Source organism: Arachis ipaensis, chromosome B05, assembly GCF_000816755.2.
Source record: "Arachis ipaensis cultivar K30076 chromosome B05, Araip1.1, whole genome shotgun sequence".
NCBI classification, from domain to species: domain Eukaryota; kingdom Viridiplantae; phylum Streptophyta; class Magnoliopsida; order Fabales; family Fabaceae; genus Arachis; species Arachis ipaensis.
The window spans coordinates 130,100,504-130,122,056 of NC_029789.2; the positions used below are offsets into that span (position 1 = coordinate 130,100,504).

The window sequence follows — 21,553 nt, forward strand, 5'->3', positions numbered from 1 at the left end:
AGTGTTAAATTCTAAAACCTTTTCCAATACAAATATCAGTTTCTATAGTTGCATTAGCCGCCATACCATAGCATTATTCATGCATAAAGATTATTTTTTTTCTGACGGTAAACTAATATATAGAAAAAGTCAATAAATAAGACAAATTTATAAAAATGAACTTGGTATGTGTAACTTACGTTATACATATTAAATAAAGTCAAAAAATTAAATTTCACATATTTTAAAAAAATATTATATTATATAATAATACTTTTAACAAAATAGTTAGTTAAGTTGGTATTAGTGCAGTCTGAGAGTGATTTTTAACAAAATCAATTCATTTTATGTTTATTAGTGCAGTCTGAAGAGTGCTTTTTGTGAAAGTAAGTAGCTATTATTCACTTCCATCCAAAACTGATTTTGAAGCTTAAAATCCAATGGTGTGTTCAACTAGAAATCAAATATGCTGAGAAAATATTAAATCAAATGGACAAACTGAAATCCAAGTATAAAGGAAAATTCATACTAGAGAACTTCAATATTGTCTTTGCCATGCTGCAACTTAACATGCTTGCGTGCACCTAGCAATCAGTAAGCATGGAACAAAGATGAAAATGTCAAGAATCCAAAATATTCAACCACCAATTCAAGTTCATATCAGTTTCATGAAATAAGTTAATCAGCACTTAAGCAGAGTTCAACTTTTGATATTCAAAGATATTCTTCAAAAAGAAATGCAATTTCAAACTCTACAACATTGTTTCACTTTTAATTCTTTATTCTAACCCCAATCATCACTGCAGAGAAGATTTAGAAAACCCAAAGAAACAGGTGTAGAAACAATTGTACTTGGAATTAGAATCCCCAAATCTTTTGTGACAGGTGTAGCTAATAACAGACAACAAATCTCCAAACCATGTTTTAATAATAAAAGCTTTTCAACATGATTTTAAACAAGAACAATATAATAATCCCTATATAGGATTTTTTAACGAGAAATAATGAAATAATTCAACCAAGCATTAACTGCCGAGTAACATTAATTATGAAAATAAACATAATGTACATATTTTCAATTGATTCTAAGAATTACAGCTGAGTAATATTAATTATGAAAAGCACAAAGGTTTTAAGATAATTCATATTTGAACCATAGTAGACAAATTCCTAGAAATTCCTTCTTGCACAGCCCCTCTTTTTTTTCCTTGAAAAATTAAGTGTAATCACATACTTTGTATACAGGTTTCTTCAGCTGTGATCAGATTTTGAAAAATAACAAAATGTTGAAATTGTCAACCAAAAAAAGTGGGGTCATGCATTTAGTAGATGTATTTGTTTTAAAGACGGCAGTGAAAATCATATATCCATGTCATTAATCTTGCCACCGCATATCTTTTAGAAGAATTCTAGGAAGATTTAGTCAAATAAAGCACAGTTGCTCATCAGACCATTCATGAGCTCTTAATTACTATCAAGAAATCTTAAGCACAGTTACAACTAGGAATATTCACCAAAACAGGATGCATGATAGCCATGGTAACAAAGAGTAAAAAATCAGCCAATAACACAAGTTCAAAATTAATTCAACAACAGTGAGATAACCAAAATCAAGGTGATAGTGAGTTCATGGCATTTCCCAAATCCTCCAACCCAATAGATATAAAATTCACCAAGTTCTGTACAAATTTTGACAACAGAAAATTTATTAATTTGAGTTGATTTATTTCTCCTATTGTCTTTTCAATAAGCCTCTAACAATCATTTCATGAAGATATTTCAGTGCTTGTTCATTTTCACCTTTATCATAACATTGTATATTCTTGTGTTTAGGTGATAGCCTAAAGTACAAAGATGCTGGAGGTGTAGTACTATTATTGGAGTCCTGAAAGTGTTCGCCATTGTTGAATGATGGTGATAAAAAAAAATTTATTTGGAGAGAAAAATTATGATTGAATGATGATTGTTGAAAATTAGGAATTAGAAGAATATGTGCAGGAAAAATTAGTATTTGGAGGCAAAATTAGCGATCACTCAAAATGCTAAGTTTTTTTTAGATATTAAACCAAATTCTAATTTAGAGATAAGTGACAATAATAGCATTATGATTGAAGATCCTTTGAGAAAATGGAAGCAAACACAGAAAATAAAACCAAGTGAACTCAATAAGAATGAGATTGATAGGTATCTGAAAGATCATGTAACAAAAGATTTTAATAGATTTGATATATTGAGGTAGTGGAGACGAAAGACACTCAAGTATTGTGTTCTTTCTTGCATAACTAGAAATATATTGTATTAACTAGACTAGAAGTCACCTGACATTACTATTTAATTCAAATTCAATAATATATAAGACAACAATTAACAATATAATTCAAATTCAATAAAATAAAAAATTAGTTACATGTACAATATAATAACTTCTTATAAATTGATTAGTTGAAACTTAACCTATGAAATTTTGCAGGAACTAATACTAGAAAATTAACAATAAATAACAAATTATCATATAATATTTACACAAAAATTATCATATAATATTAGTAAATTTTATATTTACATTTCATAATAAATATTAAATATTAAATATACTAGCGGTCACTATTTATAGCGCCAATAATTACCAGCACCATCAATTTTTTCTTCTGCTCCAAGGTAGAACCGCAACTTCTCAATGACATAAAAGTTAAATTACCTGTGCCTACAAATGGTAGAACCTGAAAAGAACTCCATTGCAGATTGCATAACGAAAACTGAAAAAATAAATAAATAATACTATTCAGTGAAAATGAACAAAGAATTGGTTAACTATATTAAAATTTTCCCTTTCTGTAGAGTCTGAAACAACTCTTGATGACAGAGATATCTTCTTGTTGATAAACTTGCAATATCCGAAACACATTGTATATTCATATACTCTTACCATACAGCAAAATTATGCCCTTTGCAGTAACAAATGTTTATTTGGAGTACTGTTTTATGCAGCACGAACCACACAAGTTAGCATGGAAGTATATAAATGAAGAACATAATTATAATGCAAAGATTGACTTTGCAAAGTTTATAGCAACATCAATATTTTATCCGTTTGAGATGAAGTGATTGTTGTTTGAGTTTCATGAGAAAAGTGAATTTTGAAGTTTAAAATCCAGTGAGTATGATTCTGAAGAATTCTAGTGTCTCACAATTTATTCCGAATAGGCCGAATAGAAATCGAAGTATAAAGGAAAATTCACACTAGAGAGCTTCAACATAGTTTGGACTAATATAAAGCCAATTAAATTTATACATATAACACGGTGGATTGGTATTTACCCATCTGATTGAAAGTAAATAAATAAATAAATACAATAATTATGCAAAGAAATTCACCAAATAAAATCAACTGCAATTCCAAAGAATTCTATATTGTTTCACTTTTAACACCCCCATCACAACACCACATAACAAAACTCCAAGTCAGTAACTTCTTTTAAAATGCTAATAAACAGAGACTTAAGAGACAATGGAGTAATGTCTGAACAAGAAATAATGAGGTCATTTATCTAAGAATTAACAGAAAAACATTCTCCTAAAATGTATTTCATAATGTACAAATTTTCAGCAGAAGCAATTTCCAAGCAATACAATTGAGTAGCATTAATTAAGAAAATGGCCACAAGTTTTGAGATAACTGAACCATATTAACCTTGACTCAATGTTGCTTAGGTTGATGAAAAGAGGGGACATGCATTCTAGAAGTGGATTTTATTTTTAAGATGGAAGTGAAAACTATATAGCCTAAGAATAAATACTTAGTACCTACTTAAATTTCCTTTTACAACAATTCCCGGAGGATTTAATCAAATAAACAATAGCTCGTGGTTGCTTATGATAAAACAGTGATACGAATTATTTCGATATATATATATATATATGCAGTACCTACAAAGATACGGAAAAATAAGTTGCACAACTGAATAGCAGAAAACAAACAACAAAACAAAATTTTCAATCTTTTTAGTTTTGCTTAGTTTGTAGCATGATAATATATGATCTCATAGAATAACAGTAAAAAACACTCCATTGCTATAAAGAGACTTTAAACACTAAATCTATAAGCTATATCTAAGAATATCATCTAAAGAATCAATAAAGTAGTGGAATTAAAAAGGTTAATAGCAATTGCAAAAATCGAAAGTGGAAAATTGATTGATGTTATGGCATTGCCAAAGTCCTCTGACCCAACAGACACAGAATTTACAGAACCATGATACGAATTTACAGAACCATGATACATATTCAGCAACAATGAGACGTAATTTCAAATTGAGTTGATGTATATTACCCTTTTTTTTATCAATTCAATAAGCCTCTAGCAACCATTTCCCGAAGAAGTTTCTCTGCCATGTCATTCTCATCTTTTTCAAACAAAGCACGAATAACAGTTTCAAAAGTCACAGCATCTGTTAAGCAACCATTGTGTTCCATTTCCAACAGCAGGGCAAGGCTTCATCGACCATTTTACTCTTGCACAAGCCATTAATCATGATACTGTAACTTTGAACATCAAGTGACACTCTACTTTGGGCCATTGTGTTGAATACAAATTTTGCCTTATTGACCTCATTAACCAAGCAATACCCATCCATTAAACAATTATAAGTAACCACATCTGGTTTCACACCATCTTTAATCATCATAGCCAACACATTCTTAGCATCTTTGATCTTTCCTTCCTTGCATAGCCCATCCATCAAAGTACTATAGGTATGAACATCTGGAGTAATGTTGATGAGAATCATATGATTTAGTAAATCAATGGCTTCCTTAAGTTGGCCCGCAAGGCACAATCTTAGAGTGTTGTACGTGATAACATCGGGAGAGATTCCCTTAGCAAGCATTTCAGAGTATAAATGAAAAGCATCACTTACAAGCGTAACCTTGCACAAGCTATCAATAATTGCGTTGTACATGACGACATCAGGAGCAATGCCATACCGTGGGATCTTTCTCAACACTTGAATAGCAGCTGATGTATGCCCGGTCTTACAGAGCCCGTTGATCAACGTCCCATAAGTGACTTGGTCGAAGTGAAATCCATGAGCCAGCAGCACTCTGTCATGAAAGTGCAGTGCTTTTTCAACCTTACCAGAGAGAGAGAGAGACCTTTAATGAGTGTATTCAATGTTATGGTATCAGGCTGAAAACCCGTCCTGAAAATCTTGGCCAATACAGAGAAAGCAAGCGTCATACGACCCATGCCGCAACAACAATTAATTACGATGCTCAAAGTAAATAAGTCGGGAGCGATTCCTCTGGCTTGCAATTGCTGAAAAAGGAAACGGCAGCGTGGAAATGCTTCGTCTTGGAAAGGGATCCCAAAATCTTGTTAAATTGGATGATGGGAGGAGTACGACGCATAGAGAGCATGCGAGTGAAGGAATCAACAGCTTCATCAAGCGATTGGGGATGAGAGTGAGAGTGTAGGGATGAAGTTGAAGGGAAGCAAAGACGGAGAGCAGAGTGGGAAACAGAATTTGGGATTTGAAGAGCATACCTTAACATTATTCGTTAGAATGAGAACAATGATAACATTCTTGCAATGAAGGAGAGTATCGTAAAATGGAAGAGTGCTCTCTACCCGAGAGAGTGAGGGTAGTATCAAGCTTGTTCGAGATTATTTGTTTTTTTTGTTTTCCACGGTATCCTCCAACCGGTAGGTCAAGACTAATCCATCGCGAGATTATAACTCAGTAGGTCAAGGACTAATCTATGCGAGATTATTTGTTTAATTGTTTGATTTGTTTCTACTTGTATTATTTTACTAGTCCAAGCCCAATAAGTTCATTTTTTTTTAATATTTACATTTAATAATATCAAATTGAAATGTCCATTTGTGTATAGAAATTATATGTATAATTTCATGTCATTTTTTTTCTTGCACAATATTAATCGATAACAATATGAACAATACCACTAACACTAATAATAATTAAAAAAAAAAACCAAAACAATTACAAACATAGATTCTGTTGTTAAAGGCAATTTTATTTTTTATATTCACTGTATAATTATTATAATATATAAATATACCGGCGGGTTTAGACCCGTTTGCCACCCCTAACTAAGAGGGACTTAATTGAAAAAAAAAAATTTGGTATAGGGATCAAATTAAAAAGAAAAAACATATAAGGACCTAATTGAAAATTTCACAAAATTATAAGGACCAACAGAATAATTAAACCAATTTTAAATGAGAACAACTTTTACAATACTGATAGAAATATCCTAAAATTTAATGAATATAAATATTATTTGAAAATAATAAAGATAATCACCAAAATTATTTTAATATTTTCCAAACATAATATTTTTAGATTTATTAATACATGACTTTATTAATATAATGAACTTAGGTTATTATATATTTAGTTTCTTTATCTAAAATAAATTATGAATTTAGCTAACATGTATAGTAATTTTTAAGATCATACGATAAACTTGTTATTAGTGAAAAGTTTTTATTGAAAATATAAATATTCAAATTTTTAATGTATGTATTTTATCTTCATTAAATAAAAATATTTAAAATTTTTTATTAATGATAAATTTATCATATACCCGAAAACATATTAACTAAATCTATAAATTATCAATTGAACAATATGACATTTAGGAAATTGCATTTAAGGTATAACAACTACAAAAACTATAAATAACAATATTAATAAAAATTCGATAGTCCATGCAAACCAACTACTATTACATTAGTCTTAAACTTCAAAATCCAAATTATAAAACAAATACACATTGAAAAAGATTTAAAGCATACACACAAACTAAATTCTAAAATTTTGTTCCCCAAATCTTCCTGCAACCTTAATATTCACCAAACGCGTCAAAAGTCCCTTCTTCTCCACAACTACAGCTCCGTCTTATTTCTACAGCAACAGAAACAACTTTAATTGCAACATGCAATGACCTTAACTCGACTCTACGATACCAAAACTTCAGAATCTTTAAGCAAACATAATAGAATGTTGATTTCAAAGCTTCCAGAACAAAAACGCTTATCGTAATTAAGGAGGAACAATTGAACTGGACAGTAGCAACTCCGGCCGGTGACTCTAGCGGCCACATCACCGTTCCCAGTGGCCACAGACATCGCGGCGCAGCTCAAAACAGGACCAGATAGAGCAGCAGCAACCTCCGAACAACTCCGGCGAGCTTCATAAGCGGCAGAACCACCCCGCGACGCCTTCTCTCTCCACGCACATCTCCTCTCCGTTGCGTGCGTCCCTAACTCGCGCGTCTCCTCTCTCCCGCGACGGGCGACGGCAATGGCGACACGACGGCGGCGGCGACGACTGGAAACGATGAACGGCGATGGCGTGGCGAGATGCGACGACGCGGGACGTCAGCGACACCCCCTTCCAGCTCGTGCTCCTCCCTCTCTCGACGACGTTCAACGCAACGTGTGGCTCGACGGCTCCTCCTCCTCCCTCTCTCTCCCTCCCTCCCTCTCTCTGCGGGCTCTCTCTTCTCAATGGCACAGCGGCAGCGACGGTGGCAGTGACGCCCACCGCGCCATCTCCCTCTCTCTGCGGGCTCTCTCCTCTCAATGGCACAGAGGCAGCGACGGTGACAGTGACGCCCACCGCGCCATCCCTCTCCTTCCTTTTCTCCCTTTCGTTTTCCCCCTCTCCGTTTCTCCCTCTCTTATCTTTTCTTTTTATTTTTTCCTTCTTCGTGTGTGGGTAACGAGGGTGACGGCGACTGTTTTTGGTGAAAGGGTGAGGGAGTGTATTGTGTGAAATGGAATTAGGCTTAAGGTTTCCGAATTCTTACGAACACCGTCCGTGATGTTTATTCTTCTCTTCCTAAGGTTTGTATCTTTGAGTAAACTCGAGCTTGTTTCGAGGTCACTGTGTGATTCCTATATATAATCAGGCACATACCTACCTTAGAAGGAGAGAGGGCACTTGCCCCATTGGAATTTTGAAGAAAAACTAAAAATTATATATATCTATATACTATATATATTTATTCTTATTATGCTGTTATTTTTTTTTTCATAATAAATTATAGACGATTCTTTTAGAATTTATCTTTAAATAATAGGTTTAATTATTCTATTGGTCTCTATAGTTTCGCGAAATTTTCAATTAGGTTCTTATACTTTTTTTTCCTTTTAATTGGGTCTCTATACGTTAATTTTTTTTGTCAATTTAGTCCCTATTAACATTAAACGTCAAAAAAATGTTAGTGAATTGTGAAATTACTTTTATACCCTTAGGACCTAATTGAAAACAAAAAAAAATATAAGGACTTAATTGAAAATTCGGTGAAACTATAAATATTCAATGAAAGATATTCTTATAATCCCTATTCAATGATTTTAAGACATGAAAAATATTCTTATAATCCATTTTATTTTGTCACTATTATTCTTTTGCTTATTTATATACAAATTGTACCAAAAATACCTTCTTCTTTTTTTGACTTTCAAAATACCTTATCTTAAGAACCTAAAAAAAAGAATCGATAAAATGAAATATAAATAATAGTAATAAGCATATATAAAATTCACTTTTCATCCTTCAAGTATTCATTATGATAATGTAACATTTTACATTTGTATGGATTCATAGAATATAATTTGTGTCTTTATCATATCATGGTACACAATAAAAAACCACAAGGCTATGTAATTTGTGTTATTGAAATTTAAAATTTGAAAATCAGTTCTCGTGTTGCAGCCTCTCACTCCTTGAACTAGCATAGAGATCAATAATAACATTGATAACAGACAATTTTGAGCCGAGAAGAATTATGAGAGAGCAGAGAGAGCAGACTTCAGTTCATCAGTAAATATATGCAACCATCCTGAACCTCACTTTTCTCAGACCTATATAAAAATCACCAATTTAGTAAATCAAATAATAAACTTAAATTTATAGTCATGATTTATGAACCTAGAAACAATAATCTAACAATGCCTTATCAAAGTGAATATTGTAATCAAATCATGCATGCATCACAATGCAGACCAGATAGGAGTAAAGATCGCAAACACTAACCGTGCTTTCTCCAAATTTTCAACCACATATTTCATTGTGTGTACTATAATTTTCTTCACCTGGTGTAAATAACACAGCAATTCAAAAAGTGTAAAGCATTTACATTATACACCAACAAAAAACTATTAAGCTCGCAATATAAAGGACACGTAAAGTTCATGCTGGAACTATCAAATTTAAACAAATTAGTTAGTGACAATAAACTTCTGATATACAAAAACAAATTCTTAATAAGCAGAAATAGGCCTTTTGAGAAGCCGATATCTGGTTCTATTCCTAAATTTAAAGTTGTAAAATTATCCTCCAGATTTGGCGTGATGGCTAGAATGGTTGTGGGATAACTATTTTGAATATGATTAGCAATTTTATCCGGCTCACTTCACAAAAGAAAATTCTTTACATTTTTATTGAATTAAAATACTGCAGATATATAAAGAAACAACTCAATACACTAAAGATGTGCCTAATCATTAATGCATCATGTATGTTCTTACCTTCAGATTTCTAACTTGGTGAGGACAACCTGCTGGAATGAAACAGCTTCTCCTAACCTCTGAACGAAAGTCCAGGGCTCAATTCCTACGAAAAATAAAGAGCTGTTAACATGCCGGGACAATTTAATTATCAATCAAACAAAAAATAATTCTCTCTTTCAACATCTCAATATTGAGGAAAAATAATCCAAGAGTAGTAACGGTTATGGAGTAAAGGAAGAGTAAATCACATTGATATGTTCAACTACTTGGCCTATCTTACCCCTTCTAAGGTCATCAGGATCAGCATGCACAACAATCGCCCTGCCAAGTATGGAATGCACTCCACTCAACGGAATCTACATCGAGAACGGAAAGGCATCAGAAAGAAGAACTAAAGCATTCTAGATCCAATTAAACTACATTTAAAGTTGAAAGAGATAAGTACAATTAAGGGTTCATTTATCAAATTGAAATATGAATTATACAACAAAAAAGATGTCAAATTTAAATTCTACAAACACAGTAATAACCAAAGTTTAGTTGAGTAATTACCTGTGAATCTGTGATAGAAATCTCAGCAACCCCTGAATGAGAAAAGAACAAAATGTGTTGTTAGGAGAAAAATCAATTGATAGAAAGAATTGAAAAAAAATCATACCATCAGGGCTGCAAGAATGTTATTGACGATCGGATTTTCTATCCGTAAAGAAATTTTATCAAAATATAATCGCGTTATAAGTATAGTTTCTAAACCAACAGAGAATCCTTTCGTACAAAAGTTTGGTTGTCACAAGTAACAAAACCCAATAAAATTGATAACCGAAGTATTGAAACCTCGGGTCGTCTTCTCAAGGAATTGCAGGAAGGTATGATTTATTATTGGTTATGTAAAAAGATATATTTTTGGGTTTTTGAAATAGGGAACAAGCAATTTAAACAACAAGAAAAATAAATTAATAATAATAAAAGCTTTTGGCAAGTTATAAGAAATTGAAGTCCTGTCCTAGTTATCCTTATTAGATGTGATGAGAATTGGACTTTGCTCTCACTTTAATTAACCCTTGCTAAAAAAAGGAGAGTCAAGTGGACTAATTAATGTGATCCTCAAGTCCTAGTCAATTCATATGGAAAGACTAGAGTTATTGGAGTATAAATTAACCAGCAAGAAATTCCAATTTCAATCAATAGCTGAGTTTGATAACTCAAGTGTTATTAATCACTTAACCAAAACCAAAAGGGAAAATACCTTAAATTAAATTAAAAGTATAAATAAAATAAAGCAAAATCAAATCTGAAATACCTCAAATAACATTAAATAGAATATTCAAATCTTGACATAAAAAGGTTCGTAAACTAAATTGGAACATTAACAAGTAAAAGCATTGGAATAAAATAAAAATAGAAGAGAAATATTAATTAAATCAAAATATTGAACCTGGTATTGGAGTAATAAAAATAAAAGGAATCCTAATCCTAAAACTTAAGAGAGAGGAGAAAACCTCTCTCTCTAAAAACTACATCTAAAACTAAAATTATGAATTATGAGCCGTGTCTTGAGTCTCTGCATGTTCCTTGACTTTAATCTGTGTTTCTGGGCCAAAAATTGGGTCAAAATGCGGCCGAAATTGCCCCCAGTGTTTTCTGAATTTTCTGCAGATCACGCACGTCACGCGTACGCGTACGCGTCACTGGCCGAATTCCCTTTCCACGCGTGCGCGTCAGGCTTGCGCTCGCGTTGTTGTGCTGATCTGCTTTCACGCGTACGCGTCGAGCACGCGTACGCGTCGAGCACGCGTACGCGTCGCTGTGATTTTCTCCATTTTGCGCGCACGCGTGAGCCATGCGTGCGCGTCACTTCTCGCTGGTTGTCTCTTCTATTTCTTGTGCTCCTTCTATTTTTGCAAGCTTCCTCTCCATTCTCTAAGCCATTCCTGCCTTATAAAGCATGAAACACTTAACGCACAGATCACGGCATCGAATGGTATAAAGGAGAAATTAAAATACACAATTTAAAGCTTTAGAGAGCAAGTTTTCAATCATAGAATAAATCCAGGAAGGAGTTGTAAAACCATGCAAATCATATGAATAAGTGGGTGAAAAGCTGATAAAAACCACTCAAATTAGCACCAGATAAACCATAAAATAGTGGTTTATCAACCTCCCCACACTTAAACATTAGCATGTCCTCATGCTAAGCTCAAGGAGACAAAGAGAATTAATAAGGGACAGTAAGACTCATGAAATGCAACCTAAATATAAATGCAACGATTTGCTAAAATGATTCTACCTACTTGGTTAAAAGCAAACAAGTTCTCCAAGACAAATACAAACCAATTTTCACTAATTCAAATCATACAATAAGAAAGCAAGTAAACTTGTAAGAAGTGAGCTCATGAAAGCAGGGAACATAGAATCAAGCATTGAACCCTCACTGGTAGTGTATATCACTCTAATTCTCAAGTGTCTAGGGTCAATCACTCTATTCTTCTCTAGTCATGCTTTCTAAACCTTGTTCTTCATCTAACCAATCAACAAATATTTAGCATACCAATGCAAACATCACGAGGTCTTTTCAGGGTTGTAATGGGGCTGAGGTAAAGGTAAGGATACATGTATGGCCAAGTGAGCAGTAATATGAATCTTTGACTAACCTAAACTCTCACCTAACACACACACTCTATGTAATTCTAAAATCATACCTAGCTACCCAAAATTCCCATTTTTTTTCATCTCATACTCATGCATAAACCTTTTTTTAAAAATTTTTTTTTATTATCACATATGTATTGATCTTTTATTAAACTTAACATTGGGGTAATTTTGTCCCCTTGTTTATTTACTTATTTATTGAATATTTTTGGATTTTTCTCTCTTTTTTTTTTTTGAACATGAAAATAAACATAGCTTATCAATGCATATGGATTTTTAATTTTTCTAGTTTCACATGAGTAGGTACCCAAATTCCCATTATTTTATCATGACACATTCCCTTATTAACCCATGTTCCCACAATTTTCCCATACTTAATTAACACACAATTTCTATCTTAAGCTAACCAAAGATTCAATTGGGATATTTAATTATTTTTCCGCTTAAGGCTAGTGATGTGGTGAAATATAGAATAGATGGGATTAAAAGGCTCAAAGTGGCTAACAAAGGTAATTTAAAGGGTAGGCTTATTTGGGATATGTGAGCTAAAATCAAACAATGGCCTCAATCATATGCAAGCATGTAAATACACTAAATAGTGGACATATAGAATGGAACAAAGCAAAGATTGCAATCATAGGGAAGAAAACACACAAGAATAAAAATTTATGGTTAAATAATGTAACCATATAAATAAGCTCAAAATCTCACAGGTTGTGTGTTCTTAGCTATAATTCATGTTCCAGATACAACTTCAAACAAATTTAACAAAAATTTTTCAATTTAAATTAGTGAAATACTATAAAAATTTCTTGAAAAAGAAAATATTACTTCAACCAAGTAGTAACTAAATGCATAAAATCAAACAAACATGCAATCAAATATGCAAATGCAACCGTGAACAAACAAAGAAAATAGAATATTGGTGTTGAAAAGAAGGTAACTAATCCCTGGAAGTCGGTATCGACCTCCCCACACTTAAAGATTGCACCGTCCTCGGTGCATGCTAAGATGTGCAAGTGGACGGGTTGTTCCAACTGACACTTTTCTCCAAAGATTGTGCAGATGGACTTGTTTGTTGCCCCTTTGAGAAGCTTTCCCTTTTTCTTTCTCTGTGGCCAGCCTGAAAGAAGAGGAAAAAGAAGAAAAGTAATACAAAAATAAAGATAAGAAAATAAATAAAATATGGTTAGGTTAATGCCAAATAATGAGGATCTCAATTACATGGTAGCTACAACATGCAAGTGAGAAAATAATAGAAGCACATGGCATAAAATTTGCAACAACAGGGGAGAGAGTGTGGGTAATGCAAGATAGTATAAGTACATATCAATGCAAAAGAAATACCAGTATTACAAAAATTAGCATTGACTTATGAATAATAATTCCCAATCAGAATAAAACAAGTCATGAAGTACCGGAATAATTTAAGAAAAGATGCAACAGTTGAATAAGAAAATTTAACACCAATGGAAAAATAAAAAATTTAGAAAAGAAAATAGAAATATGCACAAAATTAAAATGCAATGAATGAAAGTATGCAAGTAAATTAAGTAAAATAGAATGAAAGAAAAGAAGGATGAGAAGTTAAAGAGATGAAGAAAAGGAAAGTAGGATAGAAGGAAGAAAGAAGAAAAGATAGAAGAAATTAGGATTAGAAAAGAAAAGATAAGATAATTGGCGCTGATCTGGATAAGTTGGGCGGCGCAGGCGACGTGGACGCGTGGGTCACGCGATCGCGTGGTGTGTGAAATGTTCAAGTGACGCGGTCGCGTGGCCTGCTTTGTGTGATTGGCGCGAGTGCAGCCTCGCGTTCGCGCAACTCTCTGTTTGAAACTCATTTTGCCAAAATTTAGGGTGACGCGTTCGCGTGGTTGACGCGATCGCGTGAATGGCCATCTTTTGAAAACGACGCGGCCGCGTGGGACACGCGGTCGCGTGATAGGGCTGGTGCTTCTAGCATCATTCCAGTCCCACTCCATCATAACTTACTGCCATACACCTCTTTACGTCGATTTTGCAGGGTCACGCGTTCGCGTGGGTGACGCGGATGCGTGGGAGGCTATTTTTCAAAATGACGCGACTGCGTCAGCGACGCGGTCGCGTGGGCATGTTTGTTCCTAAGGCACGCCTCCAACCATGCTTTCGCGTGACTTTCTATTCACTTTTCTTTTCTTCCTAATGCACCTGTGACGCGGACGCGTCAGCGACGCTTACACGTCGCGTGCGTGTTTTTTTTTATGCAGGATGCAAAATGTAATGCTGATGTGGATGTTATGAATAATTCTAGGTTCAATGAAATAAAATAAAATAAAACTCAAAAACAAACAAAACTAAATAAAATTATAATTGAAAAAGGAACGATCATACCATGGTGGGTTGTCTCCTACCTAGAACTTTTAGTTAAAGTCCTTAAGTTGGACATTTGGTGAGCTTCCTGCTATAGTGGCTTGTGCTTGTATTCATCCAAAAATCTCCACCACTGTTTGGAATTTTAATGGCCTCCGGGATCCCAAACTAGGCGCAAAAAGCCTTCAAGCAGGTTAAAGCAAGTGACAAGGCCCCAAGAGTGTTGATTTCTAGACTGAATTCCGGGGTCCCAGATCTTCCCTTTGCACCCGTCTTCTTGTTGATCATCATGATTCCATCCGGGTAGCAAGCAATCTGGATTCTCACTAAAGCGGCCAAACAACTTTCTAGACCCATTCAGTTGAGCTTTACACCAACCTTTGCATTTAAACTTTGAGCTTTCCACCATATTGAATCTTGCATGACGAGTCCTACCACTAATCATCTCCCTCTCACTCTTAAAGCCACAAAGAGCTCTAAGCTGACCATCTGTCTCAAGTAAAGCATATTCAAGTGAGCTAATTAAGCTTAGAGATGAGATATTTACCCACTTGAATGAAGGGATGGATGGTGATGGCTTTGGGGGAGAGGCCTCCAACAACTTTGGCAGGGTGATTTTCAGCTTCATTCCCTTGGGCTCTTCTTTGACAACTTCCACCTCCTTGCAAGTTTCTTCAATTTCAACCTCTTCCTCTTGGTAGCTTTCTTCCAATTCGATCTCTTCTTCATTGTTCACCAAGGGCATGGGAGGTTGTGCTTCTTCTTCCTTAGTCTCCATGTCAAGTCTAATGGGAGAAGATTCAATTGCATATAAGAATTCATCAATGATTGAATCCATCTCTTGATCAACCTCTTCAAAGTCTTCAACCATGATATGCCTTGGAGGTTATACACCCTCCTCAACATCAATTTCAAGCTTCTTGGAGGGAGGTTCTATGACTGGAGGTTCCCATGGAGGTTCAGCATCTCCTAAGTCTTCAACCACTTCTACCTCTTCAATAATTACGGCTTCCTCCAATTGTTCCAATACAAAGTCATGCTCCTTACTGTCCACCGAAGTTTCTAGTGTCTCCTTCATGCTACGTTCTTCATTAGATTGTCCATATGAAGCCATGGAGGTTCCTTGAGTGTCCGAACGTCGGGAAGGTAGTCTATTTATCGCTTGATTCAATTAGTGAAGTGTGGCATGAAATCTTTCAAATATTTCCTTGAGTTGCTCCCTTGTTTCTTGGGACGATGGATATGAACATGGCGCATAGGAAAGTGGTGGTTCTTGGGAATAATTGGGTTGGAATTGGGGTGGATACGGGTTAGGGTCATATGGAGGTTAATGGTGGTAGGGGACTTGTGAGTGTGGTGGTTCAAAGCTGTGTTGAGGAGGTGGTTCATAGGAATATGGCGGGGCTTGTCGGTAATTACAAGAGGGTCCACCATAACTATTATCTCGACATGCATTGGTAAATGGTCGTTGTCCATGGTAGTTTGGAAGGTGTTGTTGCCTAAAGGGTTGACCAGATCCTCGTGGCTCCATCCATCTCTGATTGTTCTGACCTTGATGCATGTTCCTGTTATAGCTTCCATTCCTTACAACAGCATTAGAACCAAACTCAAAGTGATGGGGGGTGAGAACTCATAGTAACTAATAAAATTTAAAAATAAGAATAAAAACAAATAAACAAGCAAAATAAAAATATTTACAATAACCAATAATAAGGCACACGTTTGCAATTCCCCGGCAACGACGCCATTTTTGACGATCGGATTTTCTATCGGTAAAGAAATTTTATCAAAATATAATCGCGTTGTAAGTATAGTTTCTAAACCAACAGAGAATCCTTTCGTACAAAAGTTTGGTTGTCACAAGTAACAAAACCCAATAAAATTGATAACCGAAGTATTGAAACCTCGGGTTGTCTTCTCAAGGAATTGCAGGGAGGTATGATTTATTATTGGTTATGTAAAAAGATATATTTTTTGGTTTTTGAAATAGGGAACAAGCAATTTAAATAACAAAAAAAATAAATTAATAATAATAAAAGCTTTTGGCAAGGTATAAGAAATTGAAGTCCTATCCTAGTTATCCTTATCAGATGTGATGAGAATTGGACTCTGCTCCCACTTTAATTAACCCTTACTAAACAAAGGAGAGTCAAGTGGACTAATTAATTTGATCCTCAAGTCCTAGTCAATTCCTATAGAAAGACTAGAGTTATTGGAGTACAAATTAACCAGCAAGGAATTCCAATTTCAATCAATAGCTGAGTTTGATAACTCAAGTGTTATTAATCACTTAACCAAAACCAAAAGGAAAAATACCTTAAATTAAATTAAAAGCATAAATAAAATAAAGCAAAATCAAATCTGAAATACCTCAAATAACATTAAATAGAATATTCAAATCTTGACATAAAAAGGTTCGTAAGCTAAATTGGAATATTAACAAGTAAAAGCATTGGAATAAAATAAAAATAGAAGAGAAATATTAATTAAAGGGAAATATTGAACCTGGTATTGGAGTAATAAAAATAAAAAGAATCCTAATCCTAAAACTTAAGAGAGAGGAGAGAACCTCTCTCTCTAAAAACTACATCTAAAACTAAAATTATGAATTATGAGCCGTGTCTTGAGACTCTGCATGTTCCCTGACTTTAATCTGTGTTTCTAGGCCGAAAACTGGGTCAAAATGCGGCCCGAAATCGCCCCCAACATTTTCAGAATTTTCTGCAGATCGCGCACGTCACGCGTACACGTCGGTTATGCGTACGCGTCACTGGCTGAATTCCCTTTCCACGCGTGCGCGTCAGGCGCGCGCTTGTGTCATTGTGCTGATCTGCTTTCACGCGTACGCGTCGAGCACGCGTACGCATCGCTGTGATTTTCTCCGTTTTGCGCGCACGTGTGAGCCATGCGTGTGCGTCACTTCTCGCTGGTTGTCTCCTCTATTTCTCGTGCTCCTTCCATTTTTGCAAGCTTCCTATCCATTCTCTAAGCCATTCCTGCCTTATAAAGCCTGAAACACTTAATGCACAGATCACGACATCGAATGGTATAAAGGAGAAATTAAAATACACAATTTAAAGCTTTAGGAAGCAAGTTTTCAATCATAGAATAAATCTAGGAAGGAATTGTAAAACCATGCAAATCATATGAATAAGTGGGTGAAAAGCTGATAAAAACCACTCAAATTAGCACCAGATAAACCATAAAATAGTGGTTTATCAGTTACCCAAATCACCAGCATGACGGTGATGATCGGCAGGAGCTCCATGGTGTTTGTTAAGAGGATTGAAGTGAGGACCCATGGAATTGCAGCCATTGGTAGTGTCACCAAGAGCATGGATATGGAAGCTCGGCACGACAGGGATGCCGAGAGGAGGAGGCGCGGCGAGAGGGCAGCGTGCGGAAGATCCGGAGAGAGCTCGATGTAGAGATTAGGGCTAAGGATATGTGAGTGTAGAAGTGAGAAGGGTTTTTTTGGAATTTAAAAAATATAAGAGTGTCTTGCTATCCTAAAAGAGAGAATATTCATTTTTTTTAAGAGAATATTCTGTTATTTTAGACTTTTTGTCACGGTAGGGACTAAATTGAAAAAAATTAACGTATAGGGACCCAATTAAAAGAAAAAAAAGTATAGGGACTTAATTGAAAATTTTGTGAAACTATAGGGACCAACAGAGTAATTAAACTTAAAAAATATTTTATTTAATTAAACTTAACATGAAGCAGTATTTATCTTGTTAAATCTGATTTAATATTAAAACTAATATAAAGACTAGTGTGTCATTAGTTGCTAATGTGCCAATTGAGTCAGTCTTTTATTATTAAATGTGTATAAAAAAATTAGTGAAGATAACAAGTTATCTATAATTTAATTAAAATATTTTAAGTTTAAATTTTAGAAATAAAAAATATTTTTTATAAATTATATATAATGAATAGTATTTTAAGAATGGAAGTGTTCACTAATTCTTTTTAATTTTTATATCTCTAATTTTATATTACATAATATAAATATTAATATTAATAAATTTTATTTTAGTATATTTTTACCCCATTATTAAAATTTTTGGATCCGTCACTGTATATAACCATCGATATGTTAGTTCTTTAAGACACGATTTATGGACGTGAAAGGTGAAACTTGTAAGTATGCGACGTTACAAGAAGTTGTGAAGTTTTGATTTCTCGCAAAAAAAGTTTTGTTAACGTCAAATTTATGGTTGATAATAGGTTTGCGAAGTGATTATTGAGGTTAAAAATCCTCCGGGAGTTATTTGGTAAAGTACAATAGAAAACTATAAAAGCAAGTTTTGCCAAAGTTGCATGTGTTGTTAGAGAGTTTTGTCAAAGTGAAGTCGACAGTGTTGAAGCTTGGAAAGCTGAAATTCTAAAGCTTGACGTGAAACTGGTTACTATACCATGGATATATTGGATGTATGCAATAGACTAGAATTAAGAGATTATGAAGTAAGAGTGTGGTGAGAAAAGTTTTTAATCCAAGAGGAAGCTAAAGAGATTCTTGGTATAAGTTGAAAAATTAGTCTTGATGTTTGACGTACGGATGTATTTTGGAGAGTGATAAACGAGTTGGAAAGCGTTTTGATATATCAACAGAACAAGAGTGTGTATGTCAAATACATTGTTTTAATACAAACCTATCTTTTAATTATTTTTGCTCTGCATTATACTTCTTTCTCAAGTTTTAGTAAAGTGTTAAAACTATATAATATTTCATATGTTATATCAATTTTGTGGACAAAAATTTTTATAAATGGGATAGAATGTAAGATCCTGATTTTTTAAAAATTAAATAATGAGTTAATTGAGATTTATTTATTTGTCTAAGATTTTATTTTTAAAAAAACTATTTTACTAAAATTAATTTAACTAGATTTTTTTAAATTCGAATTTGAATTAATTAGAACTCTTATATAAATTTTATAAGAGTTAGGTCTTTTTGCATATTTACAGTTATATTTTTTCTAATTGAAAAATAATGAAAATTTGTTAATTTAATTTGAATAATTGAGATGTGAAATTCAATACTTTAATTTTATGAATTAAAAAAAATAATTAAATTATCTTTAATGAGTTTATAAATAAATAATATTTTAAAAAATAATTATATTTAATTTTAAATTACTATTTTACTATCTAATTTTATTAAAATTTTTATTATACCTTTATTCCCTTTTCTAACCTTAACCCTAAAATTATTCACACACTCCTTCACTACTCTCTCCCTAATCCTAACACTGCACACACACGGTAAAGAAGAAGAAAGGGATCAAAGAAGAGACCGGGAGATTGAAGGAAATGGAGAAAAGAAGAGAGGAGGAGGAGAGAGAAACAGTGCCGGCGGTACTAGGTACCACCTCGCCCTTATTATTTTACATCTTTTAAAGAGGGATAGGAACTATAACTATATAATATATGTTTGTATATTATTTGTATAAACTGTTATAGTAAATAAAAAGTGCAGTCGTGAATTCTGATGTAGTTATGTATATCTATGTGATTTATTTTTAGAAGAAAATAAAGTGTTAAAAAAACCTCTTCTATTTTAAACTTCATTTTATTTAAAGGCTCCTACTTATTATATTTATATAGAGTTAAGTCGTCGTGATATCCTCGCTTTTAGAATGGCGCAACTAGAAGCGTAACATTCTGATAGTGATGGTGTTATAGTAGTTATTAATTTAATTATTAATTAATAATATATTACCGTCGGATAAAAAATCTGCTGATAAATAATTACCGGCGAGGTTTATACTGTCAGATTTATTCCGACGGTAAACATATTAGTGGCGAATTTTTTTGGTAAATTCTCCGAGAAATTTAACGGTACTTAGTGTTTTCTTGTAGTGCAATTTTTTTAACCAATTGCCTCTATGTTGCTCAGTATGACAATTTTAAGCGCATTAAAAATCATCACGGCAAGTGCACAACATCACAGATAAATTTCACTTAAATATCACTCCCTTTTCACCATTTCTAATAATCTCATTGGGATAAACTATCACAAAAAAAAAAAAAAAAAAACTTTTTATTTGCAATTTGTTTGAGAAACAAAAAAAAGAAAGAGTTGATGTAATTGAGATAGATTTAGTGTGATGAATGGATGAGTCAAGAAGTTACTTATATAGGTCTTTTTCTAATGTACTTATCGAGGGTATAGAGAACCATATACATTTATACATGTATCTCGGGTACAGTGCCTCAAATTTGGTCTCATCTATATCCCAGATACAATGTATCCGGTTTATGCACAACTGCGTAGTTGTGTCATATTTCAGGTACACTCGATTTTTGTTTTTTGTTTTTTTTTTATTTATTTATCTCTGGTACAGAGTCTCTGATTTATGGGTTTAACGAATTTTCTCCTTTTATATCCGGGACGTGTAATGAGAATGCACATCCATAATTTCTTTACACTAAATACATTTATGTAATTATTATATTTACTTGATTTAAATAAAAAATTCAAAAAATTATTGTGGTGGTCCATTTTTTAACGGTTTTTTAAAATAAATTAAATAAATATTTTATTTACTGAAATAAACATTTTGTAATTTTTTAACGAAAATGCACTTTATTTTTTATTTTGTTTTTGTCAAAGTGAAGTCGACAGTGTTGAAGTTTTGAAAGCTGAAATTCTAAAGCTTGACGTGAAACTGGTTGCTATACCATGGATATATTGGATGTGTGCAATAGACTAGAATTAAGAGATTATGAAGTAAGAGTGTGGTGAGAAAAATTTTTAGTACGAGAGGAAGCTAAAGAGATTCTTGGTACAAGTTGAAAAATTAGTCTTGATGTTTGACTTAGGGATGTACTTTAGAATGTGATAAACGAGTTGGAAAGCGCCTTGATTTGTCAACAGAACAAGAGTGTGTGTATGTCAAATACATTGTTTTAATACAAACCTATCTTTTAATTATTTTTGCTCTACATTATACTTCTTTCTCAAGTTTTAGTAAAGTGTTAAAACTATATAATATATAATATTTCGTATATTATATATATCAATTTTTG

The 21,553-nt window shown here is 33.4% G+C and overlaps 1 protein-coding gene and 2 long non-coding RNA genes across 3 annotated transcripts in view; all 3 read right to left on the reverse strand.

Annotated features, from left to right (window-relative positions):
* The window catches only part of LOC107644131 (pentatricopeptide repeat-containing protein At1g62930, chloroplastic-like), an 8,340-nt gene extending 2,695 nt beyond the window's left edge, over positions 1-5,645 (reverse strand). The window contains exon 1 of the mRNA XM_021102760.1: positions 4,587-5,645. Within this exon, the coding sequence (XP_020958419.1) occupies positions 4,587-4,937 (351 nt within the window). The 5' untranslated portion in view covers positions 4,938-5,645. The remainder of the gene's footprint in view (positions 1-4,586) is intronic.
* Positions 471-4,469, reverse strand: LOC107644133. The gene is made up of 3 exons (XR_001621216.2): positions 4,310-4,469; positions 2,678-2,735; positions 471-563 (listed from the first exon to the last, which is right to left on the reverse strand). It is a non-coding gene; the product is annotated as an uncharacterized LOC107644133 (long non-coding RNA).
* LOC107644132 lies at positions 9,799-17,885 on the reverse strand. The gene is made up of 3 exons (XR_001621215.2): positions 17,745-17,885; positions 10,073-10,104; positions 9,799-9,876 (listed from the first exon to the last, which is right to left on the reverse strand). It is a non-coding gene; the product is annotated as an uncharacterized LOC107644132 (long non-coding RNA).